General features: G+C 31.6%; 1 protein-coding gene across 1 annotated transcript; it reads right to left on the bottom strand.

The window, feature by feature from the left end:
• Positions 1-17,804: 17,804 nt before the first annotated feature.
• Positions 17,805-20,945, bottom strand: LOC110635396 (probable terpene synthase 13). Its single transcript, XM_021784707.2, has 7 exons — positions 20,706-20,945; positions 20,313-20,577; positions 19,860-20,232; positions 19,115-19,333; positions 18,900-19,038; positions 18,474-18,722; positions 17,805-18,374 (listed from the first exon to the last, which is right to left on the bottom strand). The coding sequence occupies exons 1-7, from the start codon at positions 20,805-20,807 to the stop codon at positions 18,084-18,086; spliced, it is 1,638 nt and encodes a 545-aa protein (XP_021640399.2). The 5' UTR covers positions 20,808-20,945; the 3' UTR covers positions 17,805-18,083.
• Positions 20,946-22,562: the final 1,617 nt, after the last annotated feature.

Raw genomic sequence — 22,562 nt, 5'->3', positions numbered from 1 at the left:
TGGAGAATATTGCAGTGGTTAAGGAGTTTCGTGATGTGTTTCCAGAAAATTTATCAGGTTTACCCCCAGAGCAAGAGGTAGAGTTTGGTATAGACTTAGTTCCTGAAACTGAGCCCATATCTATGCCACCTTATCATATGGCACCCACAGAACTTAATGAGTTGAAGGAGCAACTACAGGACCTACTAGATAAGGGGTTTATTTGCCCTAGTGTTTCTCTATGGGGTGCTCCTGTGTTATTTGTGCAGAAGAAGGATGGGTTTTTGAGAATGTGCATTGATTATAGGCAATTGAATAAGGTGACTGTGCGTAACCACGCATAGATGTCCTGTTTGACCAACTTCAAGGTGCAAAGTGTTTTTCCAAGATTGATCTTCGATCTGGATATTATCAATTGAGGGTCATGAAAGAAGACATACTTAAGACTGCCTTTAGGACTAGGTATGCACATTATGAATTTCTTGTACTGCCTTTTGGTCTTACCAATGCTCCAGCCGCTTTTATGGATCTCATGAATAGAGTTTTCAAGCATTTCTTAGATCAATTTGTTATAGTGTTCATCGATGACATTCTAGTGCACTCAAAGAGTAAAGAGCATGAGCAGCATTTGAGAATTGTCCTTCAGACCTTACGGGAACACAAGCTATTTGCTAAGTTCTCAAAATGTGAGCTCTGATTAGATAGTGTGGTTTTCCTAGGCCATACAGTATCTAAGGATGAGGTGTGTGTTGATAAGAAGAAAGTTAAGGCAGTGCTTCATTGGCCTAGACCCACAACTGTGTCAGAGATTCGTAGTTTCTTGGGTTTAGCAGGGTATTATAGACGGTTTGTTCAAGACTTCCCTCGTATTGCAACACCTTTAACTAAGTTGATACAGAAGAACATGAAATTTCAGTGGTCTGAGACTTTTGAAAAAAGTTTTCAGGAGCTTAAGACTCGTTTAACTACAGCACCAGTGTTAGCCCTTCCGTCTGGATCAAGGGGTTATGCAGTATATTGTGATGCTTCTAGGATTGGTTTAGGATGTGTTTTGATGCAACATGGACGGGTTATAGCATATGCTTCTCGTCAGTTGAAAAGGCATTAGCAGAATTATCCAACTTATGATTTGGAAATGGCTATAATAATTTTTGCTTTAAAAATCTGGAGGCACTATCTATATGGTGAGACTTGTGAAATCTTCACTGACCATAAAAGTCTCAAATACATCTTTAACCAACGTGATCTTAATCTTAGGCAAGGAGATGGGTAGAATTGCTGAAGGATTATGATTGCACCATACAGTATCACCCTGGAAAAGCTAATGTGGTGGCTGATGCTCTAAGTAGGAAGTCTTCTGGTAGTTTAGCCCATATATCTACAAGAGGAGGCCTCTGATTGGTGAATTACATGAGTTGTTAGATCAGGGAGTAGAGTTTGAAATCATAACTGGATCATTCTCAGCACATTTTTGAATTAGGCCTATCTTGATTGATCGAATTAAGACTGCTCAAAAGAGGGATTCTCAGTTGTGTGAGATTATAGATAGTATTCATCAAAGCCAAGCTCAAGGGTTCATGTTAAATGATGATGGAGTTCTTTGTTATGGCACTAGACTTTGTGTCCCCAATGTTGATAAGTTGAGAAAAGAAATCATGGAGAAGGCACACCATTCTGCTTACACAGTACACCCAGGTTCAACTAAGATGTATCGTGCTTTGAGGGAGAATTATTGGTGGGGTGGCATAAAGAGGGATGTTGCAGACTTTGTTGCTAAATATTTGACTTGTCAACAGGTTAAGGCAGAACATTAGAAACCATTTGGGTTACTTCAGTCGTTGCCTATTCTTGAGTGAAAGTGAGAGCACATTGCTATGGACTTTGTTGTGGGTTTACCTAGTACACGAGGTGGTTACAATGCAATCTGGGTGATAGTGGACAGATTGACAAAATCTGCTCATTTCCTTCCTGTGAAGACTACATATGACTTTGCTAAACTTGCACAGTTGTATATAGACAAGATTGTTAGTCTTCATGTCTGATCATGGTACTCAGTTTACTTTTCGATTTTGGAAGAAATTCCAAGAAGCTTTAGGAACACGAGTAGACTTTAGTACTGCTTTTCACCCTCAGACGGATGGACAGTTAGAAAGGACCATACAGACACTACAGGACATGCTTCGTGCATGCATTATGGATTTTGGTGGCTGTTGGGATCATTATTTGCCTTTAGTGGAGTTTGCTTATAATAACAGTTATCAAGCAAGTATAGATATGGCTCCATATGAGGCAGTATATGGTCGAAAGTGTAGGTCACCGATTTGTTGGGATAAAGTTGGAGAAAGAAGGCTTACTAGATCAGAGTTGACACAATTAACTTCAGAGAAGGTTGACTAATTCGTGATCGACTTTTGACTGCTCAAAGTCGACAGAGAAGTTATGCTGACCGTAAGCGTAAAGATGTAGAGTTTATGTTTGGTGATCATGTATTTCTGAGAGTTTCACCTATGAAATGAATCATGAGGTTTGGGAAGAAGGGAAAGCTTAGTCCTCGTTTTGTTGGTCCATTTGAAATTTTGGAGAGAATTGGAGCAGTTGCTTACCGTTTAGCCCTTCCACCTGGTTTTGCACATGTAAATCCAGTTTTCCATATCTCTATGCTTAGAAAGTATGTACCAGATCCATCTCATATTTTGCAACCTCAGACCATACAATTTAGGGATGATATGTCATATGAGGAGCAATCAGTAAAGATTTTAGATCGACAAATTAGAAAACTCCGGTCTAGAGAAGTGGCTTTGGTCAAAGTCTTGTGGCATAATCACACAAGTAGTGAGGTCACATGGGAGGCAAAATCTGAAATGCAAGCCAAATATCCCTACTTATTTGATTCTTCAAGTTAGAATTTCGTCTGTTTAAATTTGGGGATCGAATTTCTTTTAAGGAGGAAAGTATGTGGAAACCCAATATTTATCTATTTATTTATTTTAATTATCTAACAATAATTTAAAATATTTATCTAAAAAAAAAATAATAATAAAATAAAATAAAGAATATTTTATTGGATGGCCTGTTTAATTATTCTTATATATATATATATATATATATATATATATATATATATATTATTTTCGAAATTAAATATACATCTATAATCTGAACAACCCAATTCAATAATAACTCTTATCCCATTCTACACCTAATAGAACTCTTGAAATATATATACTCTAATCATCTCTTCTGCTAAACTTTGCTCTCAAAACCTATTTGTCACCTCATTTTCCTACCAAATACTCTTAACAGGTATTTTCATCATCTTTTATTTATTGTTATATACATATAAATTTACGATTTATAATCAGATGTGCGCAGAAAATTCCTAAATTTTTATTTCTCAATTCATTACCTTTGATTCTGTTTTCAAGGTAAAAATTCTCGTTCTTTGTTCAATAATGGGTGAATCTAATTTCATTTTCTTTTCTTGATCTGTTTCAACTACTTTAGAAATTCATTTTTTTTTCTCTTTGATCATTGGTATTGAATTGGGTTGATCATAATTACTGTTGGACAATAATATTGTTATTTTATATATATATATATATATATATATATATATATATATATATATATATATATTAAAGTTATTTATTTTATTATTATTTGATATTTTTCTTTTATATTTTGAGTGTGTAGGAGATTCGAATATTCAATCTGTTAGTTGAAATTGTTTCTCTTCCATTAAAAATAACTATTGTCTTGGAGATTCCAAGTAAGTAGTAGTTATAGTACATGGCACCGTTTTAGTCCCTTTTAAAATTTCTTAGCATTAAGTTTGTTATTAAATGAAATTTTAAATCAATATTTTAATAATTATTTTACATGTGATTTTCTAGAGTTTTATTTTATTATTGAATTTTATTTCAATTTTGATTAAATAATTGATTTTGTCAACTATTCCTGCATTAGAGCCATTAGGATTCCCGGAACAGGCCTTTAGTGTCTTTATATTGAATGATATCTGACTATAAAATTTACTGATGTGTTACACTAAATTTATTTGAGATTGATTTGATCTTATTGACTCTCTGAAATTATTGAAATAAACTATTAGAATTGCACTATCAGTTATTATTTGCTATCTGAAATTTTTTATTGATTTTGATTAATTTGTACAAATTGATTTTCTGTTTTGAATTGGTACCGTGCTTGATTCTGCTTTGTTATCCGCCCCACCGTGTGGACTATCACGGTATTAGGTTGCATTGTCGAGTCATGCATCATTGTAGTTTATGGTTTGCATTAGTATCATATGTATTGATATCTGTGAAGGAGGAGGAAGGTATCTAATATCTGGTAGCGCGCTTACCATCTGGCCTTTGGTGATGTGGGGTATCATCACCCTGGTGCACTGTACCATAAAATTTTTATTGAATGAATTTCTTTTATATATATGTTTTATGAAATTATTTTATTAATGATTTTGACAGCATGAGCATGATTTTATTGAATAGAAAATTTATTGTGAAATTAATCAAGCGTCTGCCTGTTCCTATTCCGTTGTATGCTATAATTATCATTCACTGAGCATTTAGCTCAAACCACGTTTTCTCTGTCTGTTATCTATTTCAGATCAGTAGAATTTTGCAGCTGATCCAAATATTCAGTCCATTTTCTGGAGAGGGACAATCTTTGATTTGTTCTCATGGTATGTCCGAATTCATGTTTTCTCGGGCTAATAATTAGTTTAGTTTATTGAACAGTTTAAGTTTTTATTTGAAATCTGTAGAGACTCCGTAGTTTACTTATGGGATATTTATGATGTTTATTCAACATTTTGTTTATTTGGATTTTGTCTATTTTTTGGGATTAGTAAGTGACAATATATTTATTCAAGATACTCTGATAAGGCTTGCATGATTTAAGAATACTTAAATTATGCGCCGGTTACGGTTCAGAATTTTGGGTCGTGACATAAATCTTCTCATTCCTAATCGGCTTACATCCTTCAATGGATCCAATGTTTGAGAAAACCTCTTGAAGGAGGGGTTTCATAACCAGAGAGTGGATGTTACCCATATACCTGCAATAAAAAGTACAGAATGAGACAAAATTTTTCATTATTAGTATATTTACAAGTTCACCCAAATAAGGTATCAATGCTACAACAACTAATAAAATAATTAAAGGGAATTCCTTTTCTGATAAAAAAAAAATAATAAAGGGGAAAATGCTACTACACTCACACAATGCAGCACGCACTTGAATCAAAGCCAGGAGGCAAATTTCCTCTCAAGATAGACTCTATCTGCAAAAGAAATACAAAAATTTTTAAAAAAGAACCCTAAAACTTAAAACCCTCGACTCCCATAAAAGCTTAAGAAAAAAAAATTATTATTGTAAATGAAAAATCCTAAACTCCCTTTGGTTGATGCTTGTTATGAGCAAATATTGTACAAGAGGATCTCAATCAAAGCAGAGCTAGGTACAAAGCCACACTCTTTAAATTCATCAATTTAACTATTCTATAAATCAGTTATCATCAAAATCACTAGATAAACCTTCATTCCCCAAAAGGCCAACAACCACTTAATAAAGAAGTCACAATTCAAAGCAAAGCCTTTTATAATTGTACCTACATTAGTTTCAAAAATAATAATAATAGTAATAAACAAATAATTATACCTACATTAACATAAACAAAAGTAGCAAGGACATAAAATTTTTAAGACTCATGAAAAAAGAAAAGGCCAAGGCAAATAAAAAGCATATTCATTGATGTATCTATCTCAATGAACAACAACTTTTCCAAGCGATATTAGAGATATCATGCAAGCAATTTCTACTATTGTTCAGTTAAATTTTCTAAATAAAATTTTTGTTCTACAACTAATTTTCTAGTTTGAAGTAATGAAACCCAAATAACCCCAAAGCTATTGAGATTTCAAATTAGGCTACCAGTATAAAATTTCCGATTGTTGGGCACCCTTCAAGCATTATAACAAGTGTACCTTTCTGTCCTCAAAATTGACATCTTGATGATTCTGCAATCACAAGGAAGATAAAAAGATCCGAAATTTATTTAAAAGATAACAAATCAAAACATAGATATCCTATAAATCGATTCCCTCATTAACTTCAGAAACGAGCGCAGACCTATACGACTTTGATTTCAACCAAAAATCATGCCATAGAGCCAAACGAAAGATATTAAAAACCAAATTTCGATACCCAATAGTTATGAACAAAATAAATTAATTCAAATTACACCCGCAATCTATTCAACAAATAAAGGGAGAAGGCATACCTACATGCATGTTTTATCGCAATCATGGCCGAATCAGATGATCATAACTCGCTCTTCTTCGGCGAGAATTGGTTGATCAACAGCCCACCCTGAGTGCAAGTGCTGCTACAGGTATGAAATATTGTTTTCTCTTCTCCTCTCGTCCACAATCCCTAGCGTTTTTATCTGAATTATATATTGGAGTTTTAAAGAAGATGCAAAACCTCCCACTCTATTTCCAATCATCCTATGCCATATGTGCGTCTATCTAAATGAAAACAAAAAAAAAACTAATGTTATAAAAACACCAACTTATTAATATTATCAGTAAAATATAGTAACTGATCCAAATTATTTGTAAATATGCAAGCACACACTATTGAAGTTTATGGATTAATTAAAGAAATTTTTTAGATATCATTACAAAAAATATAAAAAACAATTTAACAAATTATTTTACTATTTTATATTTTTATAAATACGATATATTAAATTTAATTTTTAATTTTTAATTAATAATATATTAAAATATATTTTTTATTAATAATTCTAAAATTAATAACTCGTAATGAAAAAATATGTTGCTATAGCGATTATTTGAAAATAAAAATAAAAATCAAAATGCACATTAGTACCATCGTTTTCCATTCTCCTAAGTAACCCAAATGCCTTCTACATTTTCCACTTCTGCACATAAATAATGCATCAACACTGAAACAGTTCTCACATTAAGTCTACACTTCTGTTTAGAAAAATCATCTAGCACATAGAATTAGGATGGTAATGAACCAGCTATATAGATATTTTAACTTCAACATTTATTTTTTTTTCGGGAATTTCAACATTTAATTGATTATTGATAATATTAATTTTAAATATTAAATTTTATAATATTGCTATATTAAAAATTTCGAAGTTTTTAGAGATAGATAATAAAATTTAGTCACTAAAATTAAAATTTTCAATAATTTATTAAACATAAAAAATTTTAATATTAAATAGAGACAAATCCTATTTAATTTTATTATTTTGAACAAAAAACAAGGGATGGTGATTTTTATAAATTTTTATATCTCCGATTATTTTTATTTAATTAATAATAAGTATATAAAAAAAAAATCACACAGTGAAATGTGCTTCAAACTCTATGCTAAATGAATATAGAAATAGAGTTCATATGCAACTATACCGGGTATATATATTTTCTCGACAGAATTCAAAAAAAATATGGATTTCAATTGTAATGCTTATTTATTTAATTACTAAAACTCTGTTTGGGATTGAAGTTATAAAATTAGAAAGAAATTTTTTTTCTTAAAAGTATTATTAAAAATTGTTGAAAAAGTATTAATTATTTTAATTAACATATTTTAGAAATTTTTTTTAAAAAATTATTTAAATAATAATTAGTCTTTTTATCCATATGTTGTGTGAATTATTTATTATTTTATGTTAATAACATAATTTAATATTTATTTTTTATATTTTATATTTTCAAAATCAAGCTGTAGAGTCCAATTTTAATCCAAACTTACATGCCATATCTAACTAATTACACGGTAAATATGCATTCATTAGAAAATATTTAGTAACAACTATTACAATTCATCACCAAATATAACGTTAAAGTGACGTAATATTATTTGTCATAGTAAATTATTATTTTATGATGATTGCTTTGATTAAAAATAAAAGTGAAAAAGACTTTTGTCATAAAATTACATGAAAATTTTAATATTTGTAATTGAAATTGTCTTTATAATGACGAAACATGAATTTGTCTACAAATCATTTTATTTAATTATGATTAATTTCATCACAAAGTGATAAAATCTTTCATCTAAAAAAACATGACATGTTTTCAATTCGTCATAGACGAAGATATTTAGTAACGAATCCAAGATACTGTTACAAATAGTCTAAAGTTTACCACATTAAGTATTATCATAAAATAAAAATATTTTGTCATTGAAAAAATTTACACATAAAAATTGGAGGTAAAACTTGCCTCCAAACTATTTAATGACGATTATTATAAATTGTCATTAAAAGAAATGTTTTAGGGACAATATGAAATTTGTCACAATATGTTTTTATTTTACTGCAATTTATTTTGTAATAAAATAAATTAATTTGTCATAAAAAATTTGACGCCAAAATTTTAGTGGGAAATCTAATCTCAAATGTATTTTATGACAAATATATATAAATCATCATCAATTGTACATATATGTGACGAACTAATTACGTTTTGATGACACAATTACATTTTGTCACAAAAAGTTTTTTATCATGACAATTTAACATTTTCGTCATAATATGTAACTTTTTTATGACGAAATTTGGATCGTCATAAGATTATTCGTCACAAAATATCAAATTTCTTGTAGTGAAATGAACTTCCAGAGGCCGTCATCGACATCAAGATTGAAATTAGCAGTCCCTTTGCTCGAGATTGTTCCGTAGCTCGGACCGGCAAGCCGATCAAAAGCTAGACAAGTAGTCATTTTGGATCCTGATCGGTCAGTTAGTCCGGTTCCCTCGCCATTATCAGATGACGCTCTCATAGTTCTCTGATCGCCGGTATTGTCCATTTTCAGGCGATGGGCAAAGAAGGCTATCGAAAAAAGATCGCTGCGGTTGTCATGATGAGAATTCTCACTAGAAAAGTAAAGATCAGAAAAGGAGCACATTGGAAATTCATCGGAGAAGGAAGAGTGTGAGTGTGAGAATGACAAAATTCCCTCCTGCATATGTATAAGGCCTTGGCATTTAATGCATGTAGAACTCGAAGTGGCTTATCGGTAATCGAAGAATTTAATGCTTTATTATTCAGGGTTCGCCGATACAGGTCGGATACAGAGAAGAGACAAAAAAGAGATCGGAAAGCAAGAAGAGATTGGATGCGAAAAGGGTTGAATTAAGAGATCGGAATAAGAGGTCTCAGGTCTGCCAACCATAAAGAGAGATCGGGTAAACCGAGAGTTGACCAATAAAGATCGAAAAGCTTGGGGAATCGAATCATTTTCAATCATGACCCTTAATCTATAAGGTTAATTCCCCCATCATTAGATCTAAGTTGGTTAAAGCATTTGGGGTACGATCTAATCCCCACCATCCATCCCATTTGTAAGGACGAACCCGAACTGTTGGATCTCAAGCGGTTAAAGTATCCCAGTACGCCTCAATTCACACCGTAGATTTCACTTGTAAGGATGAGTTTGGGACCTTCGGATTAAAAGTGAGTAACTAATTCGGCACTTTTCATTCTCAGTCCTTGGATCTATTTTGTAAAGCAAGACCCCTGACGATTGGATTAGAGAATGAAGGACAGAAATTCTTAACTAAATCCCAACCTTCGATTTTGATTCTCTTTAATTCCAAGACGTCGGATCATGTCCTTTTGAATCCAGACTCTCCACCTCATCTTACTGAAATCCTGACCCTCCATTTGAAGCCCCCGTTTCCTATAAATACCTGCATGCAATACTGTAGCAGGAGGAGACAATCGTTATTCTTGGTGGCAATTTCTGAATTTAAATATTGCGGTAGCCTTATTGCCTTTCATTCTAAAGCTCTTAAGGTTTTTGGAGACTTTAGAAACAAGTTTTCTAAAGGATTTTATCACTAGAGCTACAAATATTACAATCCATCTCCTCAGTATTCGTGCACTATCTTGAAGGTCCAATCTCAGCTCGTCATCAAGATCTTGTTTTCATCATCTTCGGCAACTCAAGTCACTTTGTCTCCCTAGCTTTAGCGGTTTCAGCTTTGCGGGACGTCAGTATTGGCTCTCTCCATAGGTAAGTGTTTTTACCTATCATTCTCCAAATATAACTAATCTGTGTTCATGATATAAGGACTTTTAAGATGCCAAGTTATGTCGAACTTTCAGGATAGGATAATATTAGGTTGACTTATCCCACAAATATCACCCTTGGCTTTCTTTTGTGACGTTCGCGTCACCCCAAAGAATTTTATTTTCTTTTTTTTTTTTATTTAGTACAAGAATAAAAGTTCGGGTGACATAAAAGTCACTGGAATTTCGTAAGTATTGTAAGGGGTATGAAGGGAAGTGATGACATAGAGAGTTTCGATCTAATTAAAGGGGAAATAATCGGGATAAATAGTCGTAGTTCAGGTGGATGTAGGAAGGTTCGGATGATTACCAGGAGATTGGGAACCAAGACAAGCTTGGACAGTAAGTTTGGAGATCAAAAATCGAGACAAGTTCGGGCAATAGGTCATGAGATTGGAAACCAAGATGAGCTCGGACCATAAGTTATGAGATCGGAAATCAAGAAAGTTTGGATAATAAAGAGATCGAGAAATCCCGCGCGCGATACACTACTCTGGCTCTCTAGAAGGGGATCGACAAAGAGTTGGGCTCAACATCCGTGACTTTTTTTAACTGACTTTTCAAAATAGAGGGATCGAGAGAGAGTCATTTCTTAAGATTTCTGTAGTCTTAAAAAACTGTTTGAAGTAAAATAGAGGGATCGGAAGAGAGTCATTTCCTAAAATTCCAGTACCTTTTAAAATTCTTCGGCATTAAATCAGAAAGATCAAAATATAGCCCATTCTTACACATTTTATAAAATCGATTGGTGTAAAATAGAGGGATTGGGAGAGAGTCCTTTCCCGGAATTCTAGTAATTTATATTTTATAAAAATCCTTCGATGTTAACTTAGAGGAGACCGAGGAGAGCCCTTTCCTTAGCCTGGAACTTTTATAAATCTATTCGGTATTGAATAGGGGAGATCGGGAGAAAGTCATTTCCTAGACAACCTTGACATTTTTTTACAGAACATTATAGACAAAATTTATTACACGATCTGGTAATCGGTTCGCGGGAGAGTCCTTCCAAGAACCCCGAATTTTATATTGAGACCCGGTGGAAAAGTCTTTCTCAAGGTCCTCACATTATTAAGGAAGAGTCCTCCCTTCAATTCGGCTTAGTTAAATAAAATACCATTATTACAAAATATTAAACAGTTTAACAAGAAACGATATAGGTAAAGATTTTATGGACAATTATGCCGATGATGAGATCTCCCTTTATTAACTGAGAGTCCTCATTAATGAAGGAAATTCTCTAGGTTTTAATTATCACATTCCTTTTGAATTAGAGTCCTAATTAAAAAGAATGAAAGTCTATACTCATATCGGTTCCTGTATATCCATTACACACACCGCACCCTTAGTTATTTGAATGCCAATGATGAGGCACATAATGTGTGAGCCGAGAGTCCTCCTCACTCGTTATGAACCTTTAGGGACCGAATAACACCTCTTCGGAATTAGAGTCCTAATTCGATGAGAGAGGAGCTTAACAAATACATAACAAATTAAACAAACACAACCTCAACTCACTTCAGGGCCATCCCACTTACTCGTGTTCTTGGGTAACCCAAAATGGTGAAACATCGAACGTTCCTTTTATCAATAACAGGGACCGACATCATAATTCTAACCCCAAAATTATCGATCTTAAATTATGAAGAGCACATCGTTAAATCTGCTTACCCTCATTGAGGGACGAAATGGGGTGCCTAACACCTTCCCGACTCGTGCATGGATCCCAAACTTAAAATCTTTGTTTTAGAAGTGGTTTTTATAAATTTTATTTTTACAAATAATTTTTTTTTAATTTTCTTCAAAATTAAAGTGACGACTCTTCACTTTTTCGCTTTGGTGAGAATCGTCCAACGATTGTAAAAATCCTTGTGATAAATATATATTTTTTAATTTATACAATTCCAACATGCGATTCGAAATTTAGATCTAAAATATAATTTTTAATGAGCCTTCATTTTATTGGTACTCTTTGACTTTTTTTTTATGGACAAATTTAAAATTTTCATTGGTGCTCCAATCCCAATACGTTCAAAAGAATTTTTTTTAATATATTTTCTATTACATATTATCATCATTTAAATGTAAAAAACATGGTAATTAAAGAGATCTTAAAATATAAAAAAAATGGAATAAGAAAAAATGAATAAATAAAAAGAAATTTTTTTTATATTTTATAGTAACAATATGTAAATTTTCTTATTATTAATTTAAAAAAATAAATTTATTTACTCTAACTTAATAATAGCTGAAAGTAAATTATTTATTTGATATATTCAAATTCAGCTTCTATTTATTTGACTTTCTCACAAAAAAAATTTTAAAAAGAAATTTTTGGAAGAAAAATGGATTGTTAAAATTTGAATTCCTAACATCTTGACAGGTAGCTACTGAATTATGAACCTAACTTTGGAAAAAACAAAAATCGATACATCATCTCATTTAACTTCAATTAAAAATTAAAAAATAAAAAATAAAAAGAACGAGTTTTACATACGCGTTTGAAAGCTGCTGTTGATCGTGGAAAAGTGTGACAAAAGTCTCTGGGAATTCTGTCTGAATGGCATCAGACTATCCATAAAATTTTTGTCTATATTTAATTTATTATAAATTTAAAATATAAATATATAAAATTTATAAATTTAATAAATAATTTTATTATATATTTTATATTTTAAAATTATATAATTTAAATTTAAAAAAAATTATGAGTTATTATCGATGGGTATAATATCATTGAATATACTCTTAATTGTAAATGTAAAAAATAAAATAATAATAATAGGTAGATATTAATGTTCAATAAATATATATATTTAATATATAAAATGGTACGGTAATGTACATAGAATGGTGTAACACATTTCATGTTGTTTTTTGTTATTTTTGTGATTTTGTGACTTTGAATTTTAGATATATTTTTTATGAACTCAAATTGTGATTCGAATCGAAAGTTTCATTGTAACAGTCAGGCTCCAACCACTAGAAGAGTTGTCTGCTTTGATCATAAGCCTCATAGTTTTGTCCCATAGGTGGAATGGAGAACTTCTCAAAAGATCACCCATCCTAGAATTTCTTTCAAGCGAGCACGCTTAACCTGGAATTCTTCCAACTCTCCAGGCCATTTCACCAAAAGGCGCCTCTAGTGATTAGTTCTCCCATTTTATATATCATTACTTTCCACTCCCATTCTGATGTGGGACGTATTTCCCATCTTTCAGGGAGCTTTTAGCCGCGTCCAACGGAATCACTGGGGCACTGCCTTAGGGCCTTGTGGCCCACCAGCTTCCGCCACAAGTGTCCTCACTTGTCGCACCGTACTGAAGGAGCTTTCGGCTCTAATACTAATCGTAATGGTCAGGCTTCAACCACTAGGGGAATTGTTGGCTTTGGACATAAGCCTCACGGTTTTGTCCGATAAGTGGAATATGTGACCTCCTGCGAAGTTTTCCATTCCATCTATGGGATAAAACCATGAGGCTTATGGCTAAAGCGGACAATTTTTCTAGTTGAAGCCTGACCGTTACATTCATGCTGTGACCTGATTGAGATAAAAAAATGAGATCAGTGGTGGTTGCGGAAGGCATGGGCCGATACCAATATAAATATTATAATATTTTACCCTTTGTGGTAGAGTTGTGAGATATTCGGAAAACACATTGGGGTTAGAGTTTGAGAGTTCTGAGTGATTGTATCTTACTCTTTTCATCATAGTGGAACTTTTTTCTCTTCTCTTACCCGTGAACGTAGATATCACGGTTGAACCACCTTAAATCTTAGGTTATCCATCTTTTCTTTTCTATACTGTATTATTATATGATTTGTGCATATATCTTAGATTTGCGTACTGATTATAACATTTTTATTATATAAATCTTACTTCACATCAATAAATTTTCATGTACGGTCGATGGATATATAACAAAATATGCATAAATTCAATAATAATTAATGGAGTCAAGTAAGGGAAAATGTCATGTCACATAAGAGGGACAATGTCATTCACAAATCTATTTATTTAGAATTTTTTTGTGTAATTCTAATGATATTTCTGAAATTTTCTATCTAGATTCTTAATTCCGATCTATCATGTTTCATGCATTAAAAAAGACAATTTCAAATGCATGGAAACAGCTGAACCAGGATTGACTGTTTCGAAAGCTATTTTCATCAACTTTCACCAAGATTTGTATGAATATTGCAAGAATGTTAACCCTTGATGACGACAACCAACGCCTTCCTATTCTTGAAGACCATGTCACGTTTCTGCTCATAGAAACTGTGCATCAATCATGTTCCTGAGAATAATTCCTAGCTAATAGTGTAGTTTTAATTTCTCTACTAAAAGAAAAATAAATCTTGCAATAATTATTAATTTGAAGGTCCACCTATCACTGTATTACCAACTTCTTGTTACGCTAGTATTTGTTGAAGGACGCATTTAATATAAATTGGATGTTATATAAGAATAATTTTTAAATTAAATATTTATATTAAAATTTGTATATCATTAATTAATATCTATATATAATTAAAACAATAAATATATATAATTTTTAAAATAAATATTTAGGCTAAAATATTAAATTTTTTCTTATAAAATTAAACTAGTGGTGATCACATTGTTTTCTTTAAATATTATTCACTTGCATTTAATATATTATTTATGATTGAATAATTCATAATTTTTAAAAAATATGTCATTATCAATTATTTTATTATTTTTTTTAGCCTGTCCTCACTTTCTAATTTTTAATAAAAAACTGTTTAAAATAAAAGTGAAGTTGCTAAAGAAAGCAAGCAATCGTACAACTATTGACTACTGAGTGATCTTCCTTCCCTAGCCATTTTATTTTATTTTATTTTATTTTTTTGAACTGTAAGAAATTTCAATAATTCTATCAAAAAGACCTTTTCTTTTTCTTTTTTTTTTTTTCATTAAAGATGATATTCAATTGCTAGCAGCAGACACAAATGCAAACTATCATCAGCTGAAAGTGAGTATAACTGGGCCGGAGGACAAAAAGTGTCGAAATAGCAAAAAGAAATTAGAAATGAATTATTTCTGTTTCTAATTTGCGGCAGACTTATAATAAAATAGAAATTAAATTTGTTTATTAGAAATTACAGTGAATTAAAAATAAAATAAAAATAAAATTTAAAAATAAAAAAAATTATTATTTTTTTTAGCGCTAAAAAAATGGTGCAATATTTAAAAATAGATTAGGTGCGGTATAGAAATAGATTTAATTCTATTTCTAAATTTAGAAATATATCTTTCAATCCGTTTCTAAATTATAGAGAATGAAAGGATATTTAAGAATTTAGAAATGGATTTCAAATTCTGTTTTCGAATTAGAAAGTTATTAATTTCATTTATAATCTGTTTCTAAATTATAAAGAATGAAGGGAAGGTTAAAAATTTAGAAATTGATTCTAAAATCTGTTTCTAAATTTAGAAATGGATTTTAAATTTCATTTCTGAATTAGAAAAAGATATCAAATTCCCTTTCTAAATTATAGAAATGAAAGGAAGCTTAAAAAATTTAGAAACGTATTCTAAAATCTATTTCTAAATTAGAAAATGATTCAATTTCCTTTCTAATCTATTTTTAAATTGTAGAGATTGAAAATTATAGAGAAAAATTATGGGGATTTGTTGGCCCATAGCAGCTAAATAAAGAGATCAAGTATCCCGAATTGCTTGAGCTTCTCTGACTTGTGCTCTGCCAAACAGCATTGTTTCATCTGCAAAGAGGATATTAGAAATGGCAGGAATATTTCTGGCTGGTTTTAAGCCTTGAATATCCCATCGAAGTTTTGCCACATCCACTAAAGAAGATAAAGCTTGTGAAACAAAAAGAAATAGGTAGGGAGATAAAGGATCTCCTTAACTGATATCTCTTGAGGGTTTGAAAGGGGAGGTTAGAGCTCCATTGACTAAAAAGAAAGGCTGACTGAGTGTTACACATTGCATGACTAAGTGAACCCAATTACGATGGAAGCCAATCTTTAACAGGACTTTTTCCAGAAAAGACCATTCCACTTGGTCATAAGCTTTATTCATATCAGGTTTAATAACCATGGATTGAGTCTTGCTATTAGATGTTTTGAGGTAGTGGAAGGACTCATGTGCAATGATAATATTATCTTGAATGGCTTTGGCTGGGAAAAAAGCTGCTTGGTCCTGAGATATAAATAAATTCATCCAAGGTTTCAGACGATTTACAATAGTTTTGGAGATAACTTTGTAGAGAAAATTACATAGGCTTATACCTAATTTGGCACCTAGACATGGACATTATGACTGTTGATTTTGTTCTAAAAAATAACAAGCTCGTTAAATTTACTCTTATTAGAAAATTATTTTTTCCCAACCTCAAGGTATTCTATGTGATGGGTCTCATCATGATCAATGATCATAATTAAACTTTTATATATAATAATTGCAACAAATAAAAAATAATAAGAAAAAATTATATAATAAAATCGATGTATGTATAACGGTTTCATTTTAACCATTTATTGTAGTAGATCCCATGTGAGTCACATTGTGATAAATGATTATAAATAAACCGCAGTATGTACAATGGTTGTAACAAATAAAAATTCTAAAATAAGGGTTAGAGTCACGTATGACTGCGTTTAACACACTTTTGTCCTACATCAAAAAGTATAAGAAAAATAAAAAGTAAATATAAGTGGTAAATTACAATATTGCCTTTACTAATCATTTTGATGTAAAAAACAATCTAATCACTTATATAATTCGAATTACAATGAATTAAAATTACAATCTAATCACTTATATAATTCGAATTACAATGAATTAAAATTGTAATTTGATCAATACTTTTTTCAAATTTAATATGATATCAGAGTTCGGATTGGATTATGGGTTTCAGCCACTCAAAAAGTATATAATTAGGTCTGTATTGAATTAAAAATATAAACTAATTGCCAAGTACCAATCATGTGATTACACTCGAGGGGGGAGTGTTGAAATTACAAATCCTATATGGGAAAGTATAAAAATGGAAGGGTAAATATAAGTGGTTAAATTATAACATTAATTTGACTAATTAGTTTGATATGTAAAGCAATTTAGTAATCTAATCACTTATATAGATCGAATTAAAATGAATTAAATAATAATTTGACCAACATGCACTCCAAATTTACCAGCTTTTAAATGAGTTTTATGGGAATACGATGCTTGTTGATGGAGATAGTGTATCGGATTTGATGGAAAGCAAGAATGTTGTCCGTAATGTAAAGAGCTACAATTTGAGGTTGCAAGGATAGATTTTAGAGAAAAGAATGAAGGAAGCGGTTAAAACTGCTAGGCGAAATGCAGAGCAAGGGATGTAAATCAGATGCTAACAATTACAATCGGCGAGAATGTAGGGGAAGTGAAGAGGGGTATAGGAAATTGAGAGACAATAGCTATTTGCCGAATAAGGTCACATATGTGATGATCGTTCCATTTCTTTGCCAAAGAGTGATTTTGATTTTGACATGGCTCTTGAGTTGTGTATTGAGATTATGAATAGAGGTTTATTGGTGCAGGCCTGTTCCAGGCCGTGGTATATTGGTTGGTTAAGCAATCAAGGGTTGAAGAAGCCAAGGAGCTCGTGGAACTGGGAAATCAAACAAGCATGTCTACAAATTAAGTTTGCCTTTAGATAAGTGTTCAATCTTCTGCTTCTTGTCTCGTTTTGAATGTTAAAATCTCTTAAAGATACATAATTAGAAGCCCTTCATTGCTGAGATGTTCACTTCTGAGAGAGTTTGAACCAAATAAGGCGTTTGTCTTTTTGAAAGGGAAAACTCATTACATCTTTAATGTGACATTTGATATTTGAAAGCATCACTCAAATTAAGTTGTAGATAGCAAAATATAATGGCCTCTTGTCTAGAGGCTGCTAGGGGGGAAGAGTTACTGGTATCCAATTGTATGCTCCTTCACATGGAGACACTTTCATGGAGGAGGGAACTGATATGCTCCTCGAGAATCAGAAGGCGATGGTTTTCATCGTAACTGTACATCAAAGGAACCATCCTTGCAACATTAAGACAGGCCTTGGTGAAAGTGAGTGAAAATGGATTTTGAAAAAGGCATTCCTTGTTGAGTTGTTTCCAGGTCTCTGAAATCATCTGGTGGACATGTTTTCTCGCACTTTCCACTGAACATCCTTGGTGTTCCTTCAAGTAACATTCCACGTATGATCCATCATAGCCATCCTGATTCTCATCCTGCATTTCATTTTAATTTTTGTAGCCTAAATAATGCAAGCTCTCAGCCCCTGAAACATCAAGGGTTTATTAACATGTTTGAACTTGGATGTTACGTACCTTGGCACTTCCCAAGTCATCCCAGAGCCGAAGAATTCTGGCAGTAGAATTTATTATGCCTGGATTGGCATCGATCAATTCCACATTTTCCTTGGTTATACCTTCACCCAACAGAAAGAAAAGGTGAACAAGAACAGCATGTACACCTGAACTCAAATTCCCATTCTTCAAGTACTCTTCTGAATTTGGCAAATCACCTGAAGCAAACCATTTTGCTTCTTCTAGAAATGCATTGCACAAACTTGCCCACTGCCACAATCAATCATCTATTAAATACATGGGTCTCACATATTTGTATATTGAATTCACAATGAATCGAGTTTAAGTAAGAATTTCAATACAGTTAATTGGTTGTTGTTTGTGATTATGATTAATTCTTAACAAATTAGCATTAAATTTATTGGAAAATGATATTGTTAAAGATACCGTTTTTCGTAGAGAAAGTAGAGGATTCCAGCCATGCCGTTTATAGACCTTGAAGCTAATTTCATTGGTGACGTTGTCAAGAGCATTGAAACATATCCTCATGTAGTCTGGTAGCTGTTCAGTGGCAGCAATGTCCCATCTATATAAAATCAAACTATTTCAATAAATCTCTACCTATTAAGTGGATAAGCCAAACTAATCAAATATAACCTTACCTATCGACAACTTGGGTGAAGAGAGTGAGGTCATCCAGCGTCCCATAAACATCAAAAATATCATCTATCATGTAAACAAAAGATATGGGTTTTACGAGATCTATCCTTTGCTCTGACAAGCTTGGATCTGTGAGGGCTGTCATCGACCATGTCCACCATTTAAGTGGTTGGTCTCTTGCAAACTTCAACTCCTTGTTCAGGCCCAACTCTTTCCACCACCTAAAAAATTAAATTTACTGGGAAATGAGATAGGATCCTGTAGGAGCCATGAGCTCAAATTATGCCATATTAGCTGGAGCAGTTTTTTTTTTTTTTAAATCATCTTATTAAAGAAAATGTTAATCAATTTATTTTATTATTTAATATTTATACTTTTCAGACCATACAATTTTAACTATTCACACTATTTAGTCATTATAATTTCACTATCTATATATATATGCTTGTTAGTTCCTTCAACTAATGTTAAAATAAATTAACTAACTTTTTTTTTAACAAAAATCTAACAAAAATATTAAAAAGTTTGATTTCACAAAATATATGAACATTTTAATTGGGTTTTAAAAAAGTAGAGACTTAGTAGTTAATTTTGACAAAATACTGGACTTGATAGTAATTTACCTTTTTTATTTGTTAATCTTCTATTAAATAGATCGATGAATTTAAAAATAGAAAAGAAAAATACAATGAAGTTTGAAATTATGGTATATATTGATACAAGATTGAGCATAAAAACTGAACTCACTCTGAAATTCGAAGAATTTCTTGTTGGTGTTGAGATTGGACCATCGTAAAATCGAATTTTGCAAGTTCTTGTAATTCATTCATCCACCCATTAGCCCCTTGCAAATTTGTAATGAAGTGTTTGGCGAAGAACATTGGGTGACTTTTATAGTGGGGATGCTTCAACGTATGCTCTATTGCACTGGCTTCAGGATAGTCAAGACTTGTCATGTATGAATGCAAAAGCTGGTAACTATAGTCTCCAGCTTCATCAAGTATATCTTCTCCTTCTATACGAAGCTGTGAAGCTTCGTATAAAGCCATTAATCCCTTGATTTCATGAGTTAGTTCTTTCTTAAATTTCCCATCCTCGCCCTTAAACCTGTCGAACACTCCTGTACCCATTAGCAAACAAATGAGCAGACTCAAAGCAAAAAATATGAACAGGATTAATAAACGTATCGAAAACAAGAACCTGCAGGAACATAGTAACCCTCTTGTCTCAAGAGTCGAAAGCGAAGGGCAACCTCATGGAGATCAGTGTCATTATGAGTCTTAGGCATCATCATATGGTGCCCTTGTAAAGTTGCGTCAATTTCTTCCTGGAAAAGATGCTCAACCCCAAGACGTTGGATAGCATCAACCATAGCCAGACTTTGAAATTCAGCATCTTTTCCTTGTTTTTTCAGCATATTCTTGAATGCCTTGATTTTTTTCTCGTACTCAATGCGAATATCATCCTGCAATTCAAGAAGGGAAATGAAAAGGGTTCAAAAATCTTGAATTTTCTAAACTTTATATATATATATATATATATATATATATATATATATATATATATATAGTTGCATGAAGGGAGGATACACACCCCAATGCAGCCAACCAGAGAGTTTATTTCATTGGAAGGACCAGAACGCAATGTGTGATTTTCGGAAATGTTACAAGCAATGAAGTTCATCTTCAAGTCCATAAATTAACTTTACAGCTTGAACAGTAGAAGAGGAAGCAAGGGAAATTAATTTTAGATAGAAGACAGCCCAAACCAACTAGTGTAAGATATTTCAGTCTGAGTAGTTAGAACCAGAGACTAATAGAGGAAGAAGTTTTTGGATGCAAGAATTTAATCTGTGTAACCCCAATTTATAGGATTCAGCGGGTTTTTTTTTTTTTTTAATTTTAATCATGCCCCTCACATATATATATTAATTATGACTTGAATTCAAAATTTTATAATCACAAATACTATTGAAATAGAATAAACTTTCATTTCATTAGTTCCCTTAATATTTTTTTAAATAAATTGAAAAATGACAGATTTGAGAGAAATTATTGTGTGGTCCTGGTGTACCAAGTCATACATATGATTTGGTACACCAAACCAAACAAATAATGACCCGTCAATTATAAAAAATGAGTCTGAAAATTAACAGAAAAATAAAATAATTTAAATAATATATATTTAACGTCGTTAAATCATTGTGACCGTCTTCTTTTCTTTCCTTATCGATTTGAGTTCTGTTTAGCATTCGAGGAAATGAGAGCTTTTCATCGTTTCCTTCTAATAAATTTTTCATATCTTTTGCTTTCTTCTTATTACTTTTCATCATTTTCCATTCACCATCTAGTTTCATTCTTCGTCTCTGTGATTTTCTTATGCCAAAAGCCCAATTGCGATCACTGTTGCTGTGCTTCCGGCCCTCCAACTCAAATGGGTTTCTCAAATTTGAACTTTTCATCCATCGTGATTGATTTGAGGATTTTAATTTCAATTTAAATTCATTTACTTTTGATGTATTTGTATGGTTATACATCTAGGTTAGGATTTTTTTTTCCTCTTAATTTGCTTTTTTGTTACAGTGACCTAATAACCTTGTTATCCTCTCTTGTTAGTGACAAATTAAATCTTGCAATAATTACTCTGTGTCTTAATTTAAAGGCCCACCCATCACGTTATTAGCAACTTCATTTATTTATTTTTTTTTTTTGAACTTCTTTACTTGAAAAGAGCAACTTCTTGTTATCCTCTAATATTTGTTAAGGATTCGCTTATTATAAGTTGGGATAATGTTAAAAAAAAAACAAAAAAATTCTGACCTTTCAGGTTTTTAATTATTCTACTCTAATTTTTTTTTTAATAAAAATATCCGAAACTTTAAATTTTTATAAGTTTAATATTATATAAAAATAATTTTCAATTAAATATTTATATTAAAATTTATATAAAATTAATTAAATATACATAATTGTGTACTTTTAATATAAATATAAATATTTAATTGTGGATGCCTTCCCCTTCATATACCCTCGCTTTCTTTGACTTTCAACTACCTGGGACTTGGAATCTTGCGATTTCCATCTCCACTTTAATTTTAGATAGAAGACAAGGCCAAACCGATGAGTATCAGATATTTCAGTGTGAATAGCTAGAACTAGTGGCTAACAGAGGAAGAATTTGTTTGGATACAAGAATTTAACGTTAATGGATAAAAACACATTAGTATATTATAAATGTTATTGACATTAAACAAAAACGTAGTTTATTTAAAATATTATCTACTTTAATTAATAAAACATTGATATATTAAAAATATTTTTGACATTAATAAAATAAAAATGAGATGAGTAAAAATATTACTGATATTAATATAAAAACATCAGAGTATCAAAAATATTAGCTATAATTAACAAAGATTACGGATACTTTTAATTATAAACATCACATCTA

Source organism: Hevea brasiliensis, chromosome 11, assembly GCF_030052815.1.
Source record: "Hevea brasiliensis isolate MT/VB/25A 57/8 chromosome 11, ASM3005281v1, whole genome shotgun sequence".
Lineage (NCBI taxonomy): Eukaryota > Viridiplantae > Streptophyta > Magnoliopsida > Malpighiales > Euphorbiaceae > Hevea > Hevea brasiliensis.
The sequence above is the reverse complement of the archived record's forward strand: the minus strand, read 5'-3'. Positions and strand labels throughout refer to the sequence as shown.

Bases quoted from the DNA above. Each gene is read 5' to 3' on its own strand.
- LOC110635396 (XM_021784707.2), bottom strand. From the start codon at position 20,807: ATGGACTTGAAGATGAACTTCATTGCTTGTAACATTTCCGAAAATCAC. The intron at 19,334-19,859 runs GTGAGTTCAGTT...TTAATTTTTTAG, and splicing joins GAAATTCTTCGAATTTCAGA to GTGGTGGAAAGAGTTGGGCC. The intron at 18,723-18,899 runs GTATCTTTAACA...TGATTGTGGCAG, and splicing joins TACTTTCTCTACGAAAAACG to TGGGCAAGTTTGTGCAATGC.